Below are 25,753 nucleotides of genomic sequence, written 5' to 3'. Positions count from 1 at the left end.
CAGGGTTTTTAAAATAAACCAGCTAAGATGAACAAGTCAGTTAGCCTGATGTAATGGCTGCCTCTAGGTGACAGTTTAAGGAGGCCCAAAGGTTGAGTAAATGGAATAGTCTTGCTTAATCTCTGTTAGACAGTAGTATATTTTTTGATAAGGCAGTTTAGTGACTAGCTTCCCCATAATGTCTGCCTAGTCACCATGTCACACAATGTAAGATTTATCCTGAATCTGAAAGGACTTTTTATCTAAGGTCTGGGCTTGGAATATCCTGAGGCAGACCAACTAAGTGTCATAACACACCTCTGAAGGCCAAGCATTGTGGAGTGTTCTCCACAACTCAAATATTTATTTAAATAATGTGTTTTTGCCCTTGCTGAGAAGAGGATGGACTTCTCAGGAAATGCAAAATTTGTTTTAATTAAGATGGGGTATTCTTGCCAGTTGGCCCTCATTCATTCATAAGAGATGGATTTATGATGAAATAATAGGTGTTGTCTGCATCAGACAAGAAACTGATTCCAAAATTAATTAGGGCATTTGCAAACTGTTGCTTGCACTGGCTTGCTCCATAAGGGCATTCCCTGATTTAGCACAATGATGCTGTCATTGCTCAGAGCAAAGTCAAAGAACAAACACAGTTCTGGAGCACGTGCAAGCTTCCAGTTGTCCTGAGCTACTTGCTAGCAACATGGGTCCCGAAATGCTCAGTTTTTTTGCCAAGTAGCATTCTTGTATGAGGAAGCCATCCTTATCATCTGATGCTTAGCTAATGTATTTTTTACTCTGTATTCCTGCACCAACAGTGCAAACATATAGAATGGACCACAGTTGCCTGTGTTAAGTTCTGAAGCCCCAGTGTGATTGGAATGTTCAGAAGCTGCAGCAGAACTGGTTTTTAAATTTGATGTGTGCCTGTATTGCTGCATCCACATTCACACACAGGCAATGTATTCTTGTCATCATGGAGGGAATATAGCATTGGTTATATTTCCTGTTGGCTCAGATATTTTTCTGTGCAGTAGAAAAGTTCAAGGCTTTTACATTGTGTCAGTGATAGACAGATTCAAACAATAACTTGTTGTCTCATAATGCTTGCATAACATTTTTAGTGGTCGTTCTCTTTCAAATTCTCCAAAGATTATTAAGCTTCTAAAGGGGCAAAAACTGGACACATGATTCTGCAGAGGAACCACTTTTGATTCCACAACTTTGGTTTACTGAATCATACATTTTGATGCAATGGCATCATCCTATGCTGTTTAGTGCCTCAGTTTCTCAGTTGCAAAACCATTAAATGACCAATTAAGTTATTTTTTTAGAAGCTCCTGGCAAAAAAATGCAAACTGGATACGACTGTTCCAATTAGGGTTTTTTACACAGAGAAGCTATAGTCCTAAGTGCATAAATATCATAAGTAATGAAAACAGAGGTACTTGTGAAATGTTTATTAATATAGTTTGATGAAAAATAGATTAGCTAAGCATCAGAGCTCTTGCTATTATTAATTTGTACATTGCCACAGTTAACGTCTCCTAATTTTTTGTCTGTTTAAACACTGTCAGGCTTGCTCACCCACTTCCTGTCAGTACAACGTTACCTCGACTCATTTATTGAGGTGATTTATCTATCTTTTTCCAAAGTGCTGTAAAGTATTTATGCAACATCAAAACAGTCTTATCTCTGAACATATTATGTGCTAAAATAAACCTAGATGACTTAAACTTTATTAAAATAAAAACTGGATGCTGGGCCCTTATATATGTTATGCAAATGTTTAAAATGTATGGTGTTCTTTTAACTTTATAAATCTCCTTATCATAGCCATAGAAAGGGGTCAAGGAATTCCAAAGGGTATATTGGAGCCTTGGAAATCTTGTCCAGCTACCTTCTTTCTCCTCTCTTCTCTCACCCCATTCTCACTAGTCTTTCATTATCTATTAACTGTCAAGTTACTTGTGTTCAGGGATATGGTGCAAGATGTGCAGCTCCTGAAGCAGAACTATTGCTGCTCCATTCACTGCTCTCAAACACTGGCATTCTCACTCCCCTTTTATTGTTGCTTTTGCTGTTGCCTTAGTAGCAATTGAACGCTGAGGCTCTCCAAGGCTGTCACAGCAGTGCTTTGCTCTGACAAAAGGCCCTAGTGAATGTAGGGTTCTTCCAGAGTGAGATATTCAGGGTGAGGTGGCAGCAAGTACTCGTTAGACTGTTTACTACTATTAAAATGTAAGCTCTATTTGCTATGGCAGAGCAGCAGTGGTGCGAGTAATCTACGGGGCCACCTCACCTGAGATGCCTCTTAACAAATCCTGGGTGATCCACTGCTACTAGAGAGCCTAGTAGGAGTGCCACTGACTACTTTACCGCAACAGTAAGGAGTAACAGCACTCCTAGAATAATAAATGGCATCAAGCAGGCAGGCCTAGAGAAGATATTCAAATCTGCTGCCTGACACAGAGGTCTTGGTGTGGCTAACAGGCGGACTGGTCCTGCTTATGAATGCATAAGGGTGAAAGGAGTTCCTATTCTTCATTGGCTTATACTAGGGATCCTTCTGGACTGGAACAGCAACCAGCCAGATGCCTCTAGAAGCTCATTAACATGGCATGCCAGTGATTTCAGTCAAAGTTACTCATTTCTCCTCAGCATCCCCATGCAGAGTGCTATACTACCTATGATGATGAGACTTTGTCTTAGTTGACAAGGACTGTACCTCTCCCACATAATATAATTGGACCCTAAGGGGGAAGGCATACATGGCTGAAGAGGTTTTATCACATCCTCAGGATGCAGCAAATGTATTGTCATATCACTTCCCTAATATTTAGGGCTGTCCCTCAGTGATAGTGCACACAATTTTCATGTGGAAGGTCTCTTGTTCAATCACCTTCATCACCAGGTATGACTGGAGACACCATCTACTTGAAATTCATTTTGGAGAGATGTTGCCAGTCAGTGTTGACAATACTGAGTTAGATGGACCACCGGTGCTCTAGGACTAGGTAATTACCTTTTAAGAAAAAGACCAGCTAGGCTTTGAAAGACCTCAGCATGCTGCTGAGACAACACTTCTTCTTCTTTAGTAAAGCCATCCAGCACCTGCCACAGTGATCTGTCCGGGGTCCTGACAGACCATGCTTTGCCTTGCCTGTTATGATTTGAGCAGCCTTTGTTTACCAGTAATTTGGCACATAATATTAAATGTGCTTACCTTCGGAAAGACATACCATTGTGATCTCCCTTGTTAGTCACTGGCTGCTAATTCTGGATTTGTTCATTTTTATTCCCCCACCCCAAGCTGTAGGCTTCCGTCACCCTGGAAAAATCTGTCTCCAGGCCCTCCTTTCATCTGCAAGGGATTCCACTGTGGCGGGGTTGATGCTGCCAGCCTTCTTGTCTTGTTTGCAGAAATCCTTGTAACACAAGAATTGGTTTGCCAATGGGATTGGTGCCCGAAGCCATACAATAAAATTCAACATAAAAGGAACAACAAAAATACACTTAAAAATCCCCTAAATAATTTAAACAGTGATTTATTTGGGAGGGTGGAGAGAGACAGAGAACAACCAATTCTCATTGTAGTAATAATGAAAAGAAAAAACTTCCTAAACAACATATATTAATTATATAAATGAAAGTAGTACAGAAGATTGTCTGTTGTCTTTCTACCTTGTATTCCAACTGTTCATAAAGACCAGCTACAGTTTTAAAAGTGGTTTGTTTATCAGCTGTGGGAGTTTTTGTTTTGAAAATGACAGAGAGAGAGCTCCAGCTGTGTATCTGGTGTCCTTACAGGGAAGTAAATAGCCTCAATATGTTTACGCAGCAGGGGATACATGGGAATTTCTTGAAGGAGCCAGTCTAGTTTGTAGAACCATCCATAATCACTGGCCTGGTTAGCACGACATGTTAATGTTTAACTATGATTTAATGCAAACTTTCCCACCCAGATCCCCTTTTCGCTTCTCTCCTGAATACTGTACAATGTCTGCTTGTGTTTTCCATGTCCTACTACATGTTTTACTTATTATGAAGCATGGTTACTGGGCTCCATGAGAATCATTTATGTCTTTTTTGAGTCTTTTTTAAGTATCTGGTTACTTAATACCAATGTCAACGATGGGCCTGAAAGTATCGGACCCTGGGAAACAAATTTCCTGAAGTGCAAATTCTACTTGATATTTTGTCACACAGTTATTCAGCATATCATAATGTTTTAGGTGGTATGAGATGATATGAAAGTTCTGTAAGTGGTATTTGATGTTCATGTGTGCTAGTGATTACCTAATATTGCTGTCTTTAAGTGATCAACATGCATATTGGAAACAGCCCCATAATCTTACAGGTGTTGAGAAGGAACTTTTTGGTTGCAAGCACAACAGAAACATTTGACTGAGCCTTTACCTTTTCCAGATTTTAAAAGAACATGTTGATGGAATGTTAGGATCCACTTTAAACCTGACTTTATATTTTATTGAGAACATTGGTATTTTATTTCCATTTTATGACCTTGTATATTCTTAGTTGTTTTCTCTCATTTCAGCTGCCCAGTTGGATATTATGGGCTTCAGTATTGTCAAGAAATGCATTCATGCTGTTGAAACAAGAGGTAATGGGGACCACCAGATATTCTTCTTTATAGTTTGAAGTCCTGTTCCCAAACAGAACTAGCACTTGTATAAAGAAGTCGCCTTTCTTAGATTTCTCTCCATCCTTAGCTTGCTCAGTTTTGACAGTGGCCTATTTTACATACACATTTTCATGATTGTTTGTATCTTGCTAGGATCCAGAACCTACTTATATACATGTATCTTTATTAAGTTTTCTGATCTGCTGCTACCAGAGTTGTATACCACATTCATATTTGATACCGAGGTAGTAACACAGGTATCTGATGTGTTTAACAAAAATTGTCTTAACAGCATTGGTCTTGATTAAATGAATATGTTAAATAGGAAATACCTATTCTTTGAATCTTTATTATTCAGCTATGTAACCAAACTTGTGACTATTAAATAAGTTGAGATGCCCCTTATACGATTGTGGGTGCGTGAGATCACGCCTCACCCCCATTAGATTTTAACTTGATGGGACGTGCCCCATTCTTCACATTCTCCTGCTGCTGACTGATATGAGAGACTAAATTCTTCTTGAAACACTCTGCTGGAATGCAGAACTTCTACCCTGTGTAGAAAACCTATACATTAAAGGGGTGGAGAACTCTATGAACTATCGCTCTCCCCCAATAAGCAGTCTTGAAAGTGATTGTGGAGCTGTGAGGGCAATTTAATTCATGTTACTATTGGAGATACATTATTTTAAAATAAACATTAAATTTATTTTTACCATTTTATTTAAATAAAATATGTTCTCCCTCTTAGGGATCCATGAGCAAGGTCTCTATAGAGTGGTTGGTGTCAACTCCAGAGTTCAAAAGCTATTGAGTATTTTAATGGGTAAGTACATTTTGAAGAAAGCAGTTTGCTATTTTTCTTTGACACCAGCGTGATGGTAGATGCTTTTAATGAGGAACTGAGACCATCTGCTGTGAAAAGAAATGGTGTTTTTTTTTAAAAATATCGTGTCAAATCCTCACTGGAGTAGAATTTTCAGTCATAGAAATCATGTAAATCTTTAACTTGTAAATGAATCATTACAGTTTCTGCTTAAGTTTACATATCTCTCTGTCTCCCCAAATCAAACCTTTGGATCCCTTTTAGTATTTATTCCTGAATGAGAACTATGCATGTTCTCAGGCTTCTGGATTTAGTATTTCCTTTTCCATGTTTCCTTCCTCATCTTGTGCTTAACTGTGTTTGTGTTGTGTATTGCTGTATTGTGTTGTTTGTATTGAAACCGCCCTCTTTCTATTTCAAGCCTTACAAAAATCTAGCAAAATTCTTACATTTATATCCTGCCTTTCTTCTACCCTGGGACCCAAAGCAGCATAAATGTGGTTTCCAGGTGGTCACCCATCCAAGTACTGATTTGGACCTGCCTGGGTTCGGCCATATAAGGTTAATATGTTTGCCCTAGCAGCCCAGCACATTAGACAAAATTTTTATCATCCGAAATGTGTGCTGAGAATCACCTATGATAAAATGTATCTCTCAACTGGATTATGTCTGTATATTTGTTAAGACCAATGGCTCTTTAAAACTGAAGGCTTACTGACTGTTTTAGGTAATGTTGATTGTGGAGGTCCAGAGAAGAAAAGCTTTGCAAAGGAGGTATTGAGAAGGAATGATGGAGATAAGGAGTTTGAGATATATAGCAAAGCATCAAGGATGGAGGCAGAGTAGCCTGACAACAGATAACCTTAACTGAGAAGAAGGCAAGAGGAGGAAATAAAGGAAGATGTAGGTGGAGATACAGTCAGTAGAGAAGCTTTAAAAGTGAGAAATAGAAAAAGTACTGGCCTGTCACTTCACAATAACTTGACACAAAATAATTGTTCTTCCTTTTACACTGGGGAAAAATCAGAGGTTGCAAGGTTCAGAACTTCAGTTGATGGACAGTGTCAACATCCTATACAGATGTTTAGGAAATTATACTGATTGCTTTAGCAGAGGCTCATGAATCTGCTGATGAGTGGGAAATGTGAAAATAGAAAATAGAAGGTTTCAGTGGCCTTGCAAGAGTCTGAGATGATGGACAATGGTTTTTAGCATTGCGTACATTTAGAGTAGGTGTCAGCAACCTTTTTCAACCATGGGCTGGTCCACCGTCCCTCAGACCATGTGGTGGGCCGGACTATGTTTTTTTTTGGGGGGGGGAAATGAACGAATTCCTGTGCCCGACAAATAACCCAGAGATGCATTTTAAATAAAAGCACACATTCTACTCATGTAAAAACACCAGGCAGGCCCCACAAATAACCCAGAGATGCATTTTAAATAAAAGGACACATTCTACTCATGTAAAAACATGCTGATTCCCGGACCATCTGCGGGCCGAATTGAGAAGGCGATTGGGCTGCATCTGGCCCATGGGCTTTAGGTTGCCTACCCCTGATTTAGAGTGAAGAAAAAGGACCCTGGAGATGTTGAAGAGCCAGAAGTGGCAGGAATGGGTCATTACATGGATGTGGGAAGATATTGTCACGTGAGTAACATGAACAAAAGAGACCCTAGGGAATTGCTACCACTCAGAGTTGATCAGGAGTGGCTAGAAGGTAAATTGATAGATCTCTGGATTACTTGTAGTAAATCGCCAATTGGCTATAATGCCAAAACTGCCATTTTACATCTGACCCCTTCTCCTGCTACACCACCACCAATATTTTGCACCTGGTTCTAACCAGTACAGTTGGAGCTCTGGTAAAAACCCCCCACAACTTAACAAAGTAGATCCCACAAGCCTGAGGTTTGCCTTTCTCTGGAGTAGATAACACTGGACTAGACAGGCTCAGTGATCTGACATGCAATAAAGCAGCTACCTGTGTTCAGTATTGCATTTCAGTGTACCTGTGCTATAATTACTATGGGGTCTGGAAAGTGGCTACCCAATTGTCTATGTGTTCCATTCAGTGAACAAAGTTTTGCATAAGCAGCATCTTCAGAATGGAGACCCTTCACTTCCCACCTTCTCTTCAAGTTTCCCCACTGTTCACGTCAGAATCTGGGAGCAAATGAGACAGATTTTTATTCACAACTTCAGGCCTATATTTAGAAACAGATGTGGTTAGCGTGACAGGTTCACATATAATTTAAATGGCAGCTGGATCAGGTTTCAGCAAACTACGGCTAATATTGAAAGTGACAGTGCCATAAGAGTTTATGGAGTGACGTTTCTGTATTAAACAGGAAGCACTATACAGTTGATGTTGCTTGAACCTGGAGCCCTCTGTGGATAGTGTTGCATGAGCAGCAGCTGTGAGAGGGCTTGCTGCAGATATCCTGTGCAATTTTGAAAGCTGGTGTCAGCTTCCCTGCTGCAAAACGCAGAATTATTATTCCCTGTGAGACTTTCCTTGTGCAATGCCTAGTCTGTAAAATTTTACTAGGAACTAAACAAAAGCAATGCTTTCTACAACCATCTTCACCAGGTGTATGCTTGAAGGACAGTTGTTTAGTATGTGGAGTGAGTCATAATCCTGCTCATTCTCGTAAGAACCTGTTCCTTCAGTTGTGTTGCCATGGAATGAGGACTGTCAATGTGCCGCAGAACAGAACACAGTCTTATAAAGGAAGCCTCCCATGGACTTTCAGTAGCTTAGAAGTTTTAAGCTGAAATCCTGTTCACACTTACATGGGAGTAAATCCCACTGAACTCAATGACTTTTGAGTTGACATGTAAAATTGCATTACCAGCCACATAATGAATTAAATTAGAAAGTCCAGCTCTTCAACTATTTAGATAACTGTGTCTTGCTTAGGAATAAAGGCAATGAATGTGTCCCCTTTTTTTTAAACCAAGTGTTAGTTTTACTCTGGACAAAGACAACTCTTGTTTTTAGCTTAGTGCATGTGGAAGACATTTTATTGTGTTCTGTGGTCAGTTTTAATCAGTATTCACCTCCATCATGGTTAAGCCAACATTCTAAATCGGAATCCATAAACCACTAGTGAGCCAAGAAACCACAACATTAGGATTGGCTGGTACCTTCTGAGAAGCGTAATAGGTGGCTTAGAAAATGTGTTTTGTGTAGGTTCAGTTTTTTGTTTAGGAGAAGCAAGGTTGAATGCAGGGAGTTAAGAGTAAGAATGAAGGGCAGTAGCATGAGCAGGGAAGCAGGCACACCAGGCTTTCTCAGAATATAGTTTTCTCTATGCTTTTCACTTTCTCCATAGAGTTGTATGAAGTGATAGGGAACCAGGGGACTCATCATGCAATATATTTTGGGCAGTTAAAAATATAGCATGAATGCTGCAGATCTGTAAAAGCATGATCTCCTTATGAGTAACAGGGAGTTATGGCCATTTCCAGAGCCTATCTGACTGCACAAATTAAGGTTTATGCTATATGGTGTATATAGCAGCTTGTTAGAAGTGTTTGTGAAGCCAGACCTATTTTTGTTCTGTTGCTTTTAAGTGCCACTTCTGGTGGTTCTCCTGCTTAGTGAAGTGACTGTCTTCAAATTCATAGGTTTCCACTCTGACATGGCAAATGGTGGACATGAGCAGTCAAGGTGCTCATCAAGGATGGTGTGGAACAAAAACCTGGCAGCAGCACTGCCATATAGCCTGGTGCCAGACAGTGAACAGCCTTTAAACTGCTCTGGTCTGTGGTCCAGAGCCCACAACTTACAGTGGTACCTTGGGTTAAGTACTTAATTCGTTCCGGAGGTCCGTTCTTAACCTGAAACTGTTTTTAACCTGAAGCACCACCTTAGCTAATGGGGCCTCCCGCTGCCACCGTGCGATTTCTGTTCTCATCCTGAAGCGAAGTTCTTAACCCGAGGTACTATTTCTGGGTTAGCAGAGTCTGTAACCTGAAACGTTTGTAAGGTACCACTGAGGTACCACAGTATATGCATTCTCCTTTTACGTGGTCAGTGTTTGGAGGAGGAAATGAAGCAAGTACCAAGGGATCATAGTGATTTCTGCTCCTATGCTGTATTGCCTGAACTAGCAGTGTTTCTTTTCAGTCCCCAAACCCTCTCTTGTAGCACATTTTTTGAAAATTGTTATAATATGATCCTTGTTAATGGTGACCAAAGAGATATGTCCATTAAGGAAAGAGCAATCTCTGTAAAGAGGCATGCTCATATATACGGGAGAGGAGAGGAGTGAAGTGGGGGGGGGGGGAAGGAGAGGAAAAGATATTCTGAAATATGTACTATGAGGAGGAAAGGCAAGTGGATGACTGAAAATGAACTTTAAATCAAGCTGCTCACAATGATACAATCACTGAAAGCCTGTATGTGATTGGAAATCCACTTCTCTGCATGGACACAGAGAGAGAGAGAAGGGGGGTGGCATTAAAGCCTTTTGTTTCTGTCTTTCACACATGTATTCCAGTATGACTAAAAAGTGCTTTAAATTACCCATGTGAAATTGATCAAAGGGACAATAAGGAAATCTGAGAATATTGGTTAATGCATGTGAATGTGCACCATTGATCTCCATCATTGCTTCTTATTCAGGTTAACCTCAAAGGGAAACTCAAGCTATTCCATGCTGCAGCTATGCAGACATTTGTAAGCTATGGATTCCCTCTGGCTGTGTTTGTGCCAGTTAGACGAGGCGGCATTTCTGTTTCTCTGCTGCCTGAAGTGCTGGAAGGTGGCCATTCACCACAGCACAGCTAGGAGGGGATCATCAGGGAAAATATGCATGCTCATTTGAAAGACTTAGGTCTCTGTGATTTGGTCAAAGGTTTGGTTCTGCAGTAGTTTGTCCACTCTTTCCTAACTTCTTTAATGGAACCTCTGAATGCCTGTTCTTTCATGGTGACTTTTTCAATAACATTTGTACTTGGTCCTCATAAGCGCTTAAAAATAAAACTGGGTTGTGGGGGGGGGCAGTCTGTTGACTGGCTCTTGGCGCTGCCCCACAAGAGATATGGCCTTTAGTTTTGGAAACTTGGTGGAGGGAATCCAATTACTGTTTACTTAACTCAGATGAGTTCCAAGCCCATCTGAGGCTGGAAAAATGACTCCTGTCTCCCAGCATCATTTTTTGTGGATGCAGCCTCAAAATGCATGCTCCTGTGCAAATGGATACAGATAATACTCTAATTTCTTTTGCATAGGGGCTGCTTCTTAGGCTACACTCTGAAAACCATAGCTGGGGAGCAAAAACCCACCTCCTGTAGAGGACCCTTGGGGTAAAAGGAATACCCTGGGATGGAGTGGATTTTATTGCCCTCCAGCTGTAGTTTTTCCAGTCACAGTCTTTCAAAATAGGTAAGCCAGGAAGTCTTCTCCAGGTTGATTTTAATTCCAGATGGAGTAATATGCAAGGGCTATTAAATTTATTTTCACCTTTGAGACCAACATAATCAAGCCTTTGAAGTTCATTTCTGTGCCTTACAGAATTTTGGCAACATTGGTGCTTTAACAGTAATGGGTACTTATGGCAATGAAGTCTATGCCTTCAATTGGCAGAGCTGCTGTGGCAGTGTGGAAAGTACTGTGCCAGAGTCATATAGATAGTCCCTGTGCCCAGACTTAGCATCTAAATCAGGCAAGAGAGGTGAGAATTTTTATTTAAGAAAATCAGATAAATAGCAAATAGAGGTTCAGGCATGAGTCCAAAGGAGAAGAACCAAGGGGAAGTGCATGTGCAAGAGAAACTGAACAGCATTTCAAAAAGAAAATAAAAAATAGAATCAATGCACATTTGCAAGGCGGAGAAGAGAAGGGAATTCAATCTGTAGCTTTATAACTGCATGGGGAGTTTATCCTATGTCTTTCCTACCCAAGCCAATAATCTAACTACTCCCTAAAGATGGTGTATGTGTGGTTACAACCATAACACAGAGATAACTTAATTGAGAGCCACAGCATGGTGCTAAACATTGGCTTGTGAGGCTTATTCAACACCTGAGCTGAGCTAATATGTGGACGCAACTGACTAGCCCACACATATGTTTGGAACACAACATAGATTTGCACCTTCCCTCTCCCCTGCCCCCCAGCAAAACATTGGGGCCAAAAGAGAAGATCGGCAGACTTCAGTGTGCTTCCATTGAGAGTAAGGACTATTGCTCGGTGGTAGAGCACATGCTTTGCATGTAAAAGGTACCAGGTTCCATCCCTAGTAACTCCAATTGAGAGTTAGCAGGTGATGCAAAAGACCTTCTCTGCCTTGTCCCTGGAGAGCCACTGCCATCAGAGTAGAACATACTGGGCACAATGGACAAATTGCTGATTTAAGACAGCTTTGTGTTACATGTATTACTGAGAAGGGCAAGGCAGAAAGGCATAGCAACCCACCCAGGAGGTGTTTGGGTTCAGAACGTAGAGTGATTGGAGGGGAGGGTGAGTGTAGAAAAAGGGTAGAGATAAAATAATGCAACTGCTGTGGATTCTAGTATGTAGCTTCAAGGCTCAGGATCTTTTGTAATTCCTTATCTAATAGATAAACTGATACTGAATCAGAAACTTGCATTCCCATTTTTATATTACATTGCACAAAGTGTGAAATGAATTTCTTGGACCAAGTATATTTCTTGTTGGTTTGAAATCCTTGGTTTTAAAACAGGATTCTCTGATTTTTGTGTGTGTGTGTGCCATTAAACACCACGTAAATAATGCTAGTTTTGGCCTTAATATTTGTTTACCCAGTCAAAGCACTGATTTGTTCCTTAATGAATATATTTGTGTGATGGCATGAGTGTTTGTGTTGGCAATGAAAGCCAGCATGGGTAAGGAAATTCTTACTAAGTTTCTATCCACCCAATGACTTCAGGTTTTATTTGTTTTCCGAAATGCTTGAGAATGAGAATAGCCAAGTGCTGAGCCTGTTGGGAAGATCTGTTCTGAGGTGTGGTGACTGGCAGGCTGTGCTGAAAACGAGGTTGTTGAGGAGATTCCCTGAGACTGGGAGCGAGAAGAAGAAATCTATTTTAAATGGATAGGTTTAAACACACACAAATAGTTGTGTTTTCCAGCAGCTTTGAGTAATTTCTCTTTCTCTCCCTCTACTTGTATATGGCTGTTTTGTGAATCTGAAAAGCTGACTTACAGGCAAAATGGCAAGTCTCTAAGAGAGCTTCCCCTGTTTTGGCTCCTCTAGTTCACAACACTTCCTTGAAGGTGTTTGGAGCTTATGAAATTAGATTTCTCTGAAATTTTGGCACTTTTAACTGAGATTTGGCATTGCCCCTAAACTTTTCCACATTCATGGTTGGAAGAGCTAACCTGATTTTGGAGTGGAGAAGAACTTTAAAAATAAAGAAGCCACGGACAGGCTCCAAGGATATAAACTGGCAAAAAGAAAGAACACCACAGAATGCAAGGGCATCAAAAGGCAAGGAGAAGAAAAATAAAGTTAAATTAGACATCTAGAAGCCAACAGCTGCCCAGCCCATTCCAGCTTTTTAGAGTGTGTTGTGCAATAAGTTGAAACAGGCTAGCTGAATTTATTTAGGTAAGTATTTAGCTCTCTGCATTCACTTACCACTATCCTCTTAAGCCCATTCACCACTAAAATGTATGATTTCTCTCCTTCCTTTGCGTATACTTCATCATGACTGGCCAAGATAAAGTCATTTGGCCTCAATCCTCCTTGCTCTTGAACGCTACTTAGCAGGTCTCCTGAGGCTCTTTGCAGATGTTTCTGTTTTGCAAGCCAGTGGGAACCTCATGAGCAGAATTTCCTTGCCTTCTAGCAGCAAATGTCAGTCTGGCACGAGTGCTTATCTGGCGAAAGGTTTCTGAAGTTGTGAGCTTAAGGTCTACCGGGTCAAGCAGCTCAGCGGATAATTTGCTGACACACTGCTGTGCCAAAGTCCCATTATACGGCACTGTGTGAGAACTTCATTTTCTCCTTTGCAATCCAAACAAAATGTAGCTGCTGGATTTAGTGGCTATAGAGAGTGTGTGTATGTCTATCTTTGTTTTTTATTTTTATTTTTGCAAGGATGAGTCTAGCGTGGTTTCTGCCCTGGGCAAGCATACAAGTACACATGCCAGTCTGCCAGAAGTGAGTCACCCACAAGCTGTTTCACATAAGTCGACACAGTGCAGGCATGCTACCTATAATTATTAGTAGAAAAAAATGCCTGCCGTTATGACAGGCAGGGCATATGTGGAGAGTGAGCTTGTATTTCACACTCTCAGCTCCCAGGGATTCCCTGCCAGTGGGGGCTGCTGGACCATCAAGCCGGAGGCATGATGAGCACTCTTTGCTACTACTGCAGTGTAATCCCCCAAGCACAGTGCTTCATTTGCTTCCAGCAGCTATGGGCAGTCATTTTAACCAAAATCTGTATCCATATCTACGCTACTCAACAATTATTTATATGCATGCCCCTTTATTGCCTGGTAAATGTTTTCATTAGACCACAATATGGCTTAAATGCATTGTCTGCCTAAAATGAGTTCTAAAAAATCTTGAATCATGTGTAGTCCCTGTAACCTGTAACCACACACCTCTTTCTATATCTGTGCATATGCTGGTTGTATTCAGCCTTCCCTAGTTTGGTGCCCTCCATATGTTTTTGAACTCTATATGCTTTGAGCCCCAGTTATCATGGCCAGTGGTCTGGGATGATGAGAGTTGTAGTCCACCAACACTGGGGTTTGGGGCAGCATGCTAGGGAAGGCTGGTGTATCAGATATGGATTTTCATGGCATAAACCTCACCATTCCAAGGACCAAGGCACTGGTCAGGGTTTTCTTTGTTTACCCATATTTGGTATTGCACTGCATCCTATTTATTGAGAGGTAGGGCAGTAGGATTTTCACAAAAGTGACTGTCTGATTCCACTTATGTGATTTATTATCTCTGTGTTAAGTTTTACAAGCCCTTAATTTGGATGTGTGGCGCACATATAAATTATATGCATGTTGCACACCCAAAATGATGTTGCTCCTGCTTTTCTGGTGCAGCAATAAAACTGCTTGCACATTTGTAAAGTTAGCAGGGTCCGATATAGTTTCAAATTGGATGGGGAACCGCTTGTTGAGATTCCAGCATTTCAGGGGTTGGATTAGATGACCTCTGGGGTGCCTTCCAACTCTACATTTTTGTGATTCTCATCCTCAAACTGATGGCAACACTTCCCCTTGTTGCTGAGTGTCTGCAAACCATTGATGCCAGATAGAGGTGATTTTGCTCATTTGGCAATGACATACTGTGGTTTTATCAGCCTCTTCAAGAAGAGATTCATGATCCCCTCTTGCCCAGTATCTTTCATGGACAATGTCCAGACACATGAGGAAAAAATCAAATCAGTCCACCCCTGCCTCTCATCCTGCAAAGACTTTGCATGGTAACCATTGACGTCCTTTCAATTGCATCTGTTTGCTCCTAGGGGCAGCAGAGCAGCACTGTCCTATTGTGAAGTTGCAGCAGGAAGACTGTGTGGGCAGTGCAGAAAATCAGGTTAAGTCTATGGTGGATAATGAATGTTGTTGTTTTTCCTACCTTTCCATTTCTCTCTCCTTAGATCCCAAAACCGCCGAAACAGAAGATGACATCTGTGCTGAGTGGGAGATTAAAACAATCACCAGTGCACTGAAAACATACTTAAGGTGAGTGTGGTAGTTTTCTGGTGGCTTCCACACATCCATACCGATCTCCTGCTTGACTTTATCTTTTTCACTTTCCATGAGTAGGAGCCCTTAGTCTCCCTGCTCAGGATTTGCTTCCCTGGCTGATTCCCTCCTTAGATGCTTGTGCCACGATCTGAGTAGAGTAGAACTCCCAACCCTGCAATTCCCTCCTAATGCTGGTGGCTACCTTATGACAAGTCACATAATTTGATCCATCTAGTTCAGTATTTTCTACAGCTGGCTGCAGCTTGCCAGGGTTTCTGACAGACCTGCATGGAGATGCCAGGGATCAAGCCCAAGGTCTTCTGCTGCAGCATTTCCCCAAACATTTTCCCAACCGCCCAGTTCTCCCCTGCAAATGCGGTGGGCTATCTCATAAATACCAGAAGAAGCCTGGCTTCAGGGAAAATACTATTTATTTTGGAGAGGACACCTGAGGCAGGAACTGTGGACATGAGAAAAGTTAAGCAGCCCTTTCGCAGCTATCCCTGATCTGGCCCTGCACATCCTACTCACTCAGGTAGCATTGGCATTAACCAGTTCACATGTCTTTTGGTGCTACCTGGTAAAAGAAGTACTTTAACACTTAATCATTACTATGCAGAATCTTGTATAGAATATGTTGCAGAAGCTCACTGTGGTACATCTCTGTAAGTCTTGACAGACTCTGCCACGATTTACCCAGTCACTCTGCATTTCTGGCCATGCTATTCCCGAGCATACTATGACGTTTCACTGTCGGAAAATAACCCTGACCCATCTTATTTTCAGTGTTTCCTAGCAGATGTAAACCTCACTTGACATTTCAGCACTGAGTTCTCCATGTGGCTATATTTTAAAATATATGAATAGCATTGCTCTAAAACTTGGCTTGCCGATGAAGCAGGAGTGGCTAATGTCATTTAGTGGCGCGCCTGTCCAGGAAATTCAGGGAGCTGCGGAGGGCGACATTATGCCAGACATACACTATTTCCTTTGGCACTTTCTCAAAACAAATGAAATTCATTACTATTAATCATGCGGCAATAAAGATAATGTGAGAATTTATTTGGCAGCAGGTCATAAATCACAAACATGATGAGGGATATCCAATCTCAGCACCAGTTTCTATCTATCTTTCCTTCCACCGCTATACATTTTGATAGGTCTTTCTAGAGCTGCTGTTATCTATCCAGTGTACAGGATTAGATCCTACTCCACACAGAGCTATTCGTTTGTTGGTAGCAAGCACTGTGTATTCCTAACTGAAGGTGTTACTGAACTTTAGGAGAGAAGGGCAGAGAAGATTTCCAGACTCTGGGGCGGTATTCATATCTCATCATCCCCTTTCTCCCATCAGGAGAGGCTCATATTGTGAAATTTATATTGTTTAAAAGGTCTGGGTGATTAAAACACCCATAGGTGGAGGATCATAGTGTTGGGGGCATGTGAACCTCCCTGGGAGGGCTATTCAGTACTTGGATCACCACCTCCAAAAACGCCCTTTCACTGGTAGTTACACAGCTGATCCTGTCTGCTCTCAGTTCTTCAGTGTTGGTCTGCTTCATGCTTGTCTTGTCGGTAGCTGACCAACCAAAGCTTTAAGTATCAAAATGGACAAAGATAAGAAAATGGACAAAGATAATCACATTGCCTTTGGGGTTATTGTATTTTTACTGCATTTTGCAGTATTTGCAGTGTGTGTATTAAAATATCCAAATATCTTAATTATGGCATGATGCCCAATCTGTTAATGCTGAAATGTTGCTTGGTTTTAGGAGAGAAAGGAATAAAAGCTTTCCCCCCCTTCCCCTCCCTATTTATTATTTTTATTTCTGAATACAGCTGGCAATGTTCAGTTGTATTGATTATAAAAGCAGTTGGTGAAAGAGGAGGGACAGAGGGTGACGAAAAAGATGTGAGTAGAGAGGAGGGACCTTCCCCCATTCTTTGGATCCCCGGGAAACTCAACAAACTTGCTGCACCTAGAACTGGGTGTGGAGAGTGCTGCTGAATGGGACTCAGTTGTGGGCAGCCTGAAGAAGCACCACCCACCTTAGACCTGCCCATAAAATGGAAGTCTAGAGTGAGAGACTAGGGTGCTGTCCACTGCTTCCAGGAACTCAGTTTTAGACTTTTGTGGGTGAGCTGAGAGTTTGTTGGACCCTAAGTGAGAACCTGGAGATTGAGAGGGAAGTTGTGTCAGAAAAAATAATGAATTGATACTGATTTATATATATTAGTATCTTTGTATTTATGTAACTCAGTATTTTTGTAAAATTTTGTTTAAGTTGTCTGTGTTGCTCCAATTCTGTACACCGCTTAGAGAGTAAAAAGAAATATATTAAGTGGTATAGAAATCAAATAATTGAATAATCAATAAATGATTAAGAATGAATTTACGGGGATGGCATGCTCCCAACTGCATATCAAGCCATTTTGTTTTGTGTTCTGTTGCTGTGATTTGTCTATGTTCCACTCCGTATCCTAGAATGCTCCCTGGACCGCTCATGATGTATCAGTTTCAAAGAAGCTTCATCAAAGCAGCAAGTAAGTCTTTTGTCAGAAGGAGACAATTTTTTTTTTTTTTTTTTTGAGGGGAGGCACATCAGCTTGTAAAGTAAGATTTGCAGATAAGAATAGCACTGTGGTGCAAGAGAGCATGCCTGCCATGAGCTTGCTTCAATAAAAATGTGCCAGAACTTTCTGGAAATACTTGCATGACCACTTGGATTTGTGGCTGCTTTCCATGATTCCAATACCTGTTGGAGAGACTAGACTTATTCGGTTCCCCCACATAATTAGAATTACATGAGTAAGAGAGCCAGGGAGGCAGGATGATCTTACTAGCCCTGCCACACCTTCATAGGATTCTTGTTGCCAGGCTCTAGCAATAAGCCAAGCACCAGAATACCAATGCCTGCCACAGGGAGCCCTCTATGCTTGTGGAGTTTCTCCATGGAATCTAGTTCTCTGATCAAATCATTTCAGTCTGGGAGCCGAGTGTCACAATAGGGATAACGCCTCCATTTAATTTCAGGGTAGTGTCATGACTCAGGCACCCTGGAAGACGTTCTGGCTTTTTCATTGAGTTTGATGTCATGTATTTCAGACCAAAGAGTAGAATTTGAAAGTTGCATTAAGACTTACTGAGACAGCTGAAAACCATCCTGTCCCTGTCCTGAATGGGCAGTGAACTGATTTCATTCAAGCACCAGATTTTTAAAATAATCCTCATGCTTATCCAGCTGTTCTCATGAGAATGGCAAGTGGAAGGAGAATGTAGGTTAAGTTATGTATGTGGGTTACATAGTAGTTGAAGAGTACATAGTACTATTATTGCTTCTGCATGGGGCCCTCCTAGTTCACTGTCTCAACAACCCAGTAAAGTAGGTTAGGCTAAGGGAGAGAGGCTACCCTACAGCCTCCCAGTGAGCTTTATGGCTGAGCAGAGATCTGCAGCCAAGTCTCCCAAGTCCAACAATCTGTCCACTAGTCACTTGTGAAAAAGGCACTTGTATGTAGAAATGGACTGTGGTGGTGCACATGGGTGGTGCATAAATCTGGGAATAGATGCATGGAGATCTAGAATAACTGTATATTCCAAATTCCTAGTGGTCCACATATCCAGATAATAAGAGTTCCTGTAATTAGAGTGCTGCTATGGCAGACTGTGGCAACAGTGCTGGGGCAAGGCAAAGATCACTTTGAGAAGGGCAGGTAGTGGGTGAAAAGTGTCAATTAAAAATTTAATGATGATGATGATGTTGTTATTTGTACCCTGCCCATCTGACTTGGATTCAACAGCCACTCTGGGTGACTTCCCACACATATAAAGACATAATAAAACATTAAACTTTAAAAAACATCTTTATACAGGGCTGTCTTTAGATGTCTTCTAAAGGTTGTATAGTTACTTATGTCCATGACATCTGATGGAAGGGTGTCCCACAGGGCAGGTGCCACTACCGAGAAGGCCCTCTGCCTGGTTCCCTGTAACCTCACTTCTTGCAGTGAGGGAACCACCAGAAGGCCTTCAGAGCTGGACCTCAGTGTCTGGGCTGAACAATGGGAGTGGATATACTCCTTCAGGTATACAGCACCAAGGCGGTTTAGGGCTTTAAAGGTCAGCACCAACACTTTGAATTGTGCTAGGAAACATACTGGGAGCCAATGTAGGTCAATTTCATTTCAAAAGGCTTGGCAGGTGTGTGTGTGTGTGTGTGTGTGTGTGTGTGTGTGAGAGAGAGAGAGAGAGAGAGAGAGAGAGAGAGAGAGAGAGATAGATATTACTCCTTTAACATAACAAGATGGTTGACAGGTGTTTCTTTACGCCTGAAAGCATTTGTGGGAAGGCCCACACTCATTCATGGCAGCACAGAGCCCTTTACAGTTGGCTTCTAAGCAGACAGCTTTTCCACACAATGCTGAGTGGTCTGCAGAAATCTGCATGCAGCTGTAAGTGAACTTGAGGCTTTTGTACATGTTTTCAGGCTGAAAAAAGGACTTCCTTCAGCAGCTTGTTATGCTCAAAAGCTCCCCACATCTTTTATGGGGAGCAAAGATCTATGCAGGAGGTTTGGGAGTTGGTTATAGAGGTATTAATAGTACAAGGTTATAGTGGTATTAATTTATTTCAATGCATTTTTTAATTCACTTATTCTGCTAAAAAAAAATGTTCCTAGAGATTACTAAAAATAGACAGCTCCTGCCCTCAGGCGTTCTGTTTTAAAATACACAGCACAAAAGGAGAATGGATTGGGAGAGAGGAGGAAATAAGCAAAATACATGTTTCTAGTTGCAAGTTCCTAGTTGACCAGCTGGGGTTTAGGAAAGTTCAAGGAAAGGAGGTATCAGAAGTTACCGGTCTCTCAGTTGCACTGATGGAGTGGCTCTGTATCTGTTCCTCTGCCGCAGCCTGAGAGAATGAATGATAATAGTACCTAGCATTTTGAACGTTGAAAGTGTTCTGCATGCATTGTTGTATTGTAATCATTAAACCAGCTCTGCATATATCTTTCTATTTATACTGCATGCTATAAAAATATAATTAAAGGAAATCTGGGGATTTAGAGTTGTATTGTAAAGTTGTTTGTTGATGCAATAAAGACAGATCTATTCTGAGAAATATCTTATCATGTTGCAGAACTGGAGAATCAAGAATCTCGAACCTCGGAGATCCATACCTTAGTACACAGGCTCCCTGAGAAAAATAGGCAGATGCTCCATTTGCTCATGAATCACTTGGCAAAGTAAGTGCATTGGCTTTCATAAACTGTTGGCTGCTTCTCTACAGCCTTCAAAGTGGAAAAACAGAATAACCATCTAAGACACCCTTTGCCAACCTCCAAATATTTTTGACTATGGTCATGCTGTATGGGGCTGATGAAAATTGTAGTCCAAAACATCTGAAGGGTGGCAGGTTGGTGAAGGCTGTTCAATAATATGGATAGCTCTTCTGCCCCCATGCATCTTGTTTAAAGCCATGCTTTGGAACAGGGTTATGTGCATCAAAAGCAGAGGTGACCAATCGACAGCTCTACCAGAGCTTTTAGTCATGCCTTGGATGCATGTGCTCCATAACTATGAGTATGTGTCATTGATTTTATTAAAGCATGACCCTCCATGAAGGATATACTTCTGTCTCCTAGCCCACTCACTGGAGAATAAGCTGCCTCCCTTAATACCAAAATTGGACACCCCTAATCTAAAGAATCCCCAGCTGATACCTGCCCAGGCTTTTCACAATCTCTGCTCTGCATATTTGTGGTACTGGGTGGTTGGTTTGTGACTAGGGCATATGAGGTCAAGGATCTGTTCCCTGTTTTGGAACATGTTGCTCTTGCAAGAAATGCAAGTTAGAGATTTGGGAAGAAGATTGAAACAGGGAGTGAAAATACGCATGGAACTGTACTGTTGTTCAGTGTAGAAAATCCAAGATATAGCTGCTCTGCCCCAGTTGTAATGCAGTTGCAAAGCCCAGTTTGTTTACGTGACGTTTTATGTGATACATATATTTGACAAACCTCCTCTGGCAGATCCTTAGAAAAAGAAAAAGTGGCTGGTCCTGATGAGGAGCGCTCTTTCTTGTTCTTTCAGAGCGTTAAACTAGAACAGACACCAGACACCAGCCCTTCCCTCCTCTGTCAGTTCTCCAGTGCAGACCATCCCTAAAAGCTGCTATTGGCCACTGGGGGAGGGGGTCATTTCCACACTGTGCATTTTTGTTGTCCCCTCTGCAGTTTACCCAGATTGTGAAGCACTTGGGGGGGGGCGACTATCTATTGGAAAATTTCTCTTTTTCTCTCTGTTTCTATGTACATGTGTGCATGAGATTTAAAACCTGTGTCACAGTCCTGATCCAAATGCTCCCCCTCTTCTGTGGCTGGTTTTAGCCTCCCACCCATATGCCAGAGATGCATTTATGCTCTCCTAACATCATAACCAATTTGCTTATCATGTGCACATTTTAGGCAAAATTATAATTGAGTACAATAATCTAAGCATATTCCAAAACCTATTTTTTAAAATGACAAATTCGAACCAAAATGTCAGGAAACACGTGGACAGTTTCATGATGCTGCTTTCAGTTAAGCCTTGCATAACATTTCATTGCAATTTGAGCTTATGCATTTGTTAATAAACTTGACTTTTGTAGACATAATAGATGCCATAGGAGTGTTAGCAATGGTCTGAAAGGGAATTTAATTTGTTGCATTTACTCAGCAAATTCTACTGTTAATAAAAGCTCTCACTGCACAGTGCTGTTCCACTTTCTACCTTTTAATCCACCTTCATTTTCGTCATCTGTTTTTACAGTCATGAAAATTTGTCTCTGCTATGGTGATGGTAGACATGTGGGTTATAGTGGCAAAACAGAGCTACATGACTCATTCAAATTACTTCCCCCTGCTCCAACTGCCAAAACACTCCTTTGCTTAGCATTTGAAGGGAAAAACATCTGGAATGACTAAGCAGCTTTATGTGTCAGTTACAAGAGTTAGTAGGCTGTGACTTGCCATCCTCCTCTCTGTATCAGAGGAATATGTATACAGGAATAACATAGAGGGCTTTGGAAAATGCTGGAATGAGTTAGGCTATAAATACCTTTCTGGAACAGCACACAGATAGCAATATAAAACAGGGAAAACAAACAAACTTTGAAATGTGCTTTAAGAAGACAGAGTCCAGATGCTGTTTTGACTATGTGTTCATGCAATGAAGAGCATGGCTTTTAAAACCAGAAAGCTGGTTTGGATCTTAGTAAAAAAAATAAATTTAAAAAATTGAAAGCTTTCCCTAAAAGAATATGGAATTCCAGATAATTCTAGCAGCCAAACCTTTTTCTGGAATGTTGTGATGATGAGTTCATTTGAAAAAAAAAAAGTTCAAAAGCGAGAGAAGATTTTTGTTACACTTGGAAAAGGAGGAGTGAGAGAGGGTGGCTGCTTCAAGATGTGTTCTCTTTTACCATACGCGTCACTGATAAGCAGTTTAAGGAGAAACATGAAATCCTATTAAGAAAAGAATGTGTTTAACTTTACAGATAGGGTTCTCTAGACCTAACACATGATCAAATGTAGTTTTGCACTGTGAGGTTCAGTTGTTCATGTAAATCTTGCCATTTGTGGGGAAGTGAAAGAGTCTCCCTTCTCCTGCTATTTTGAGTATTTTTTCCACACCTGTTTGTGCATGTTCTTTCCTTGCTTCAGCTTCAGCTTCATTGTCGTATTCTTGAAAAGGCTTGTTCACTTTGCGATCCAGTTAATCAGGGATCACTGGGTGAAAGTGATTGGCCACATGGTCATGATGTCATCTTTTTTAGATACTTGACATTATTGCTGAGAGCAAGTGCCTACTTTGAATTGGGTGGGGGGCTGGGGAGGAAGAAGACAGCTGCCTGTAACTCAGGTAACCAGGCTGACACTTCCTATCTTGTTTCTGGCAGCATTTTTTGCTTGCTAGTACTGTGCAGCAGATGTTTGCTCCAAACTAGTTTTGGGTATGTGCACTTAATGCATGACTAGTTGGGGCAGAATCTGAATGGATTACAAGCTTGGTGAGTTGAAAGTAACGGTGTGAATAGGTGGCATCTCCTTGGCTAGATTGGGACAAGGAAGCATCAATTTAGTTGCCTCACCAAAAAGAGATGCATATCATTTCCCTCTAATATCCATTTCCCTGTGAGAAGTTTTTCTCTTTCACAAATAGATCTTTAGTATCAATGGAACAGTGTGGGACATCATGGGGAGTGGAAATGTTCACTGAATGCTCCTCTGCCCCTGCATTTTGGCAAAGCTTAAAAGCATCCCAAAATTGCTGTGTTCAGATCCCTGCATAGCTATAGGTTTGCCGAGTTCCCTTGGATTAATCACATGCTGCCATGGTTCTCCGCAAGTCAAGTGGGACGAATGGTATCTGTCTCATTTGTTTGTTGCAAAGAGAGAGCAGAAGGGTTTTGTATTGTTGCACATAAGTGACGGTATTTGTTATTTATACCCCACCATCAGGTTTGTGATGCTTACACAGTTTTATATGTAGTGTACACAGTTCCCTGCTACCAAGGAGATCATACTGTGGAACAGGCAATGGCAAAGTAATGGAAGAAGGAAAAAACGAGGGCAGTTCAGTAAAATGTGGTGAAATATTGTCACAGGTTCTTGGTGCTTGTTGAGGATTGAGCTTTGCAAATCAATAGATCAGTGAGTTTTCAGAAGGGGTGTGAAGGGGAAGAGGTGGAACCACAGGTGTATAAAGATAATATGACGAAGAATGCTTTAATGTGTTTGTGCTGACAGAATAATTCCTTTAGGCGCCTCTGCATGGCAACTTAGCCAAGCAACACCTTTAATTTGAAAGGCTAGATAGCATATTGGCTGTCCTCATTTCATGGAGTGTTTCCATGCCATTATTTACCTTCATTTCAAATTTTCCTGGAATTAGTTTATCGGTCAGGCTATTAAAGCAGAATACTAGAATATTTTAAAATATTATTATAAAGACATTTCCTCATAATAGACGTCACAGATTCATACAAATTCAGATTCATGCATTCTGATGTGTGTGTAAGATAGAATTTGTGGGCACATCTGAGTAGTGAACACAGGAAAGATAAAATGTAGGATACTTATTCTGATAGCTCCCTCCAATGGACTGTATAGATCTGGCCAAGTTGATGCCCTAGCTGTCATAAATACCTAGGAAGTTTTTGTAGAGTTTGCTTATCCATCTGTTTTCAAGGGCAACTTTGAAATTATTCAGTGTTCAAAACACTGTGACTGTGTTTTGTTGTTGTTTGGTGTGACAGAGAGCAACAAACATAATCCCAGATCTGGGGGAATTTTGAAATAAAGTACTGGTAATTTAGGATGAACAAAATGTCTCTCTTCACTATCCCTCAATAAATTCCAGATACAGACTTTGCAAGGGAAGGTGTGAATCTCTATATTTGTGTATGGAAGTGAGTTCTTTTGTCAATAGGAGAGAAGGATAATATAGTATGAGGTGTGTATTTAGCATTCGTTATGATTCGACAGGAAGAGGTGATGTTTGATGTAGCTCTCCAAGGAGACCAGATATGAAGCTGGCACAGATATTAACCCACACAATTTTGAACAATTATCACATTAAAGGCCTCTGTCAGCCTTCACCTAGGTGAAGGACCTGTTGTTCCTGTTTCAATCCCTCTATAGCTTGTATTGAGAGATTGAGTTTAATCAGAGTCAAAGCATTTTATTGAATATAATACATTTTAAAAATCAGAAAAATATTTATTCCTGCTCATTTATTACCATTTTGTGGGGTTCGTGTATTACATTTCTATGCCACCTTCTAAGGAGCTGGAAGGGGTATACAAGATTTTCCTCCTTGCCATTTTTATCCTCACAACAACCCTGTGAGATAGTTTAAGCAGAGAGACTGTGACTGGTCCAAGGTCAGCCAGGGAGCTTGACGGATGAGTGAGGATTTGAACCCTAGTCTCCCAGGTCCAGTCCAACACTCTTCACCGCTGCACTAAACTGGCTCTGGTTTATGCTGTGGAGGAGGATCGAAGCAGTTGGAACATCTGGCATTATGGGAGACTACCAAGAGGCACTAGAGATAGCCCAAACATTGCCAAGAAAGGCCACAAAGAATGACGTCATGACTTCATGAATGTGGCTTAGTTGTTCCTTCTCTATAATCTTGCCCAGTAACATCTAGGTCATGTCTCGTGACCCTGGGCTTGCCATTTTATGAAACCATTCTAAGCCAATATTATTTCAAGATATATTCTGGAGAATAAGGTTTGTATAGGGGGTTTCCAAAATGGAAATTCTTGATTGTTTTTTAAACTGGCTGCACCTTGAACCTGTTCTTCATAGACAAAGTTGGCCTCCCCTTCATATTTTATGGCTGTTAACATGACTTGCAGTGTGGACAAATTGCTTCACTATAAAGTGAGTGTAGGAATTTCACATCTTGAAGGCCAGAAATATTTGTTTTCTCCTAAATTGAATGAATAGAAGCACTTCTGCTTTGCAAAGTAGGTCATTGTGGTGTTGGACTGATGCCAAGAGTTTAGCCTTGGGTACTTGAAGTAGGAGCTCTGGAATGTTTCATGACCAGCAT

General features: G+C 41.1%; 1 protein-coding gene across 10 annotated transcripts in view; it reads left to right on the top strand.

Annotated features, from left to right (window-relative positions):
• The window catches only part of ARHGAP26 (Rho GTPase activating protein 26), a 207,111-nt gene that overhangs the window by 109,964 nt on the left and 71,394 nt on the right, over window positions 1-25,753 (top strand). For all 10 annotated transcript variants that reach the window (XM_081900796.1, XM_081900801.1, XM_081900802.1 and 7 more), the window contains 5 exons: window positions 4,541-4,606; window positions 5,379-5,453; window positions 15,058-15,142; window positions 17,634-17,692; window positions 20,289-20,394. In XM_081900796.1, the coding sequence (XP_081756922.1) occupies window positions 4,541-4,606; window positions 5,379-5,453; window positions 15,058-15,142; window positions 17,634-17,692; window positions 20,289-20,394 (391 nt within the window). The remainder of the gene's footprint in view (window positions 1-4,540; window positions 4,607-5,378; window positions 5,454-15,057; window positions 15,143-17,633; window positions 17,693-20,288; window positions 20,395-25,753) is intronic.

Source organism: Podarcis melisellensis (assembly GCF_964234715.1).
Source record: "Podarcis melisellensis genome assembly, chromosome: 2".
Taxonomy (NCBI): Eukaryota; Metazoa; Chordata; class Lepidosauria; order Squamata; family Lacertidae; genus Podarcis; species Podarcis melisellensis.
The sequence above is the reverse complement of the archived record's forward strand: the minus strand, read 5'-3'. Positions and strand labels throughout refer to the sequence as shown.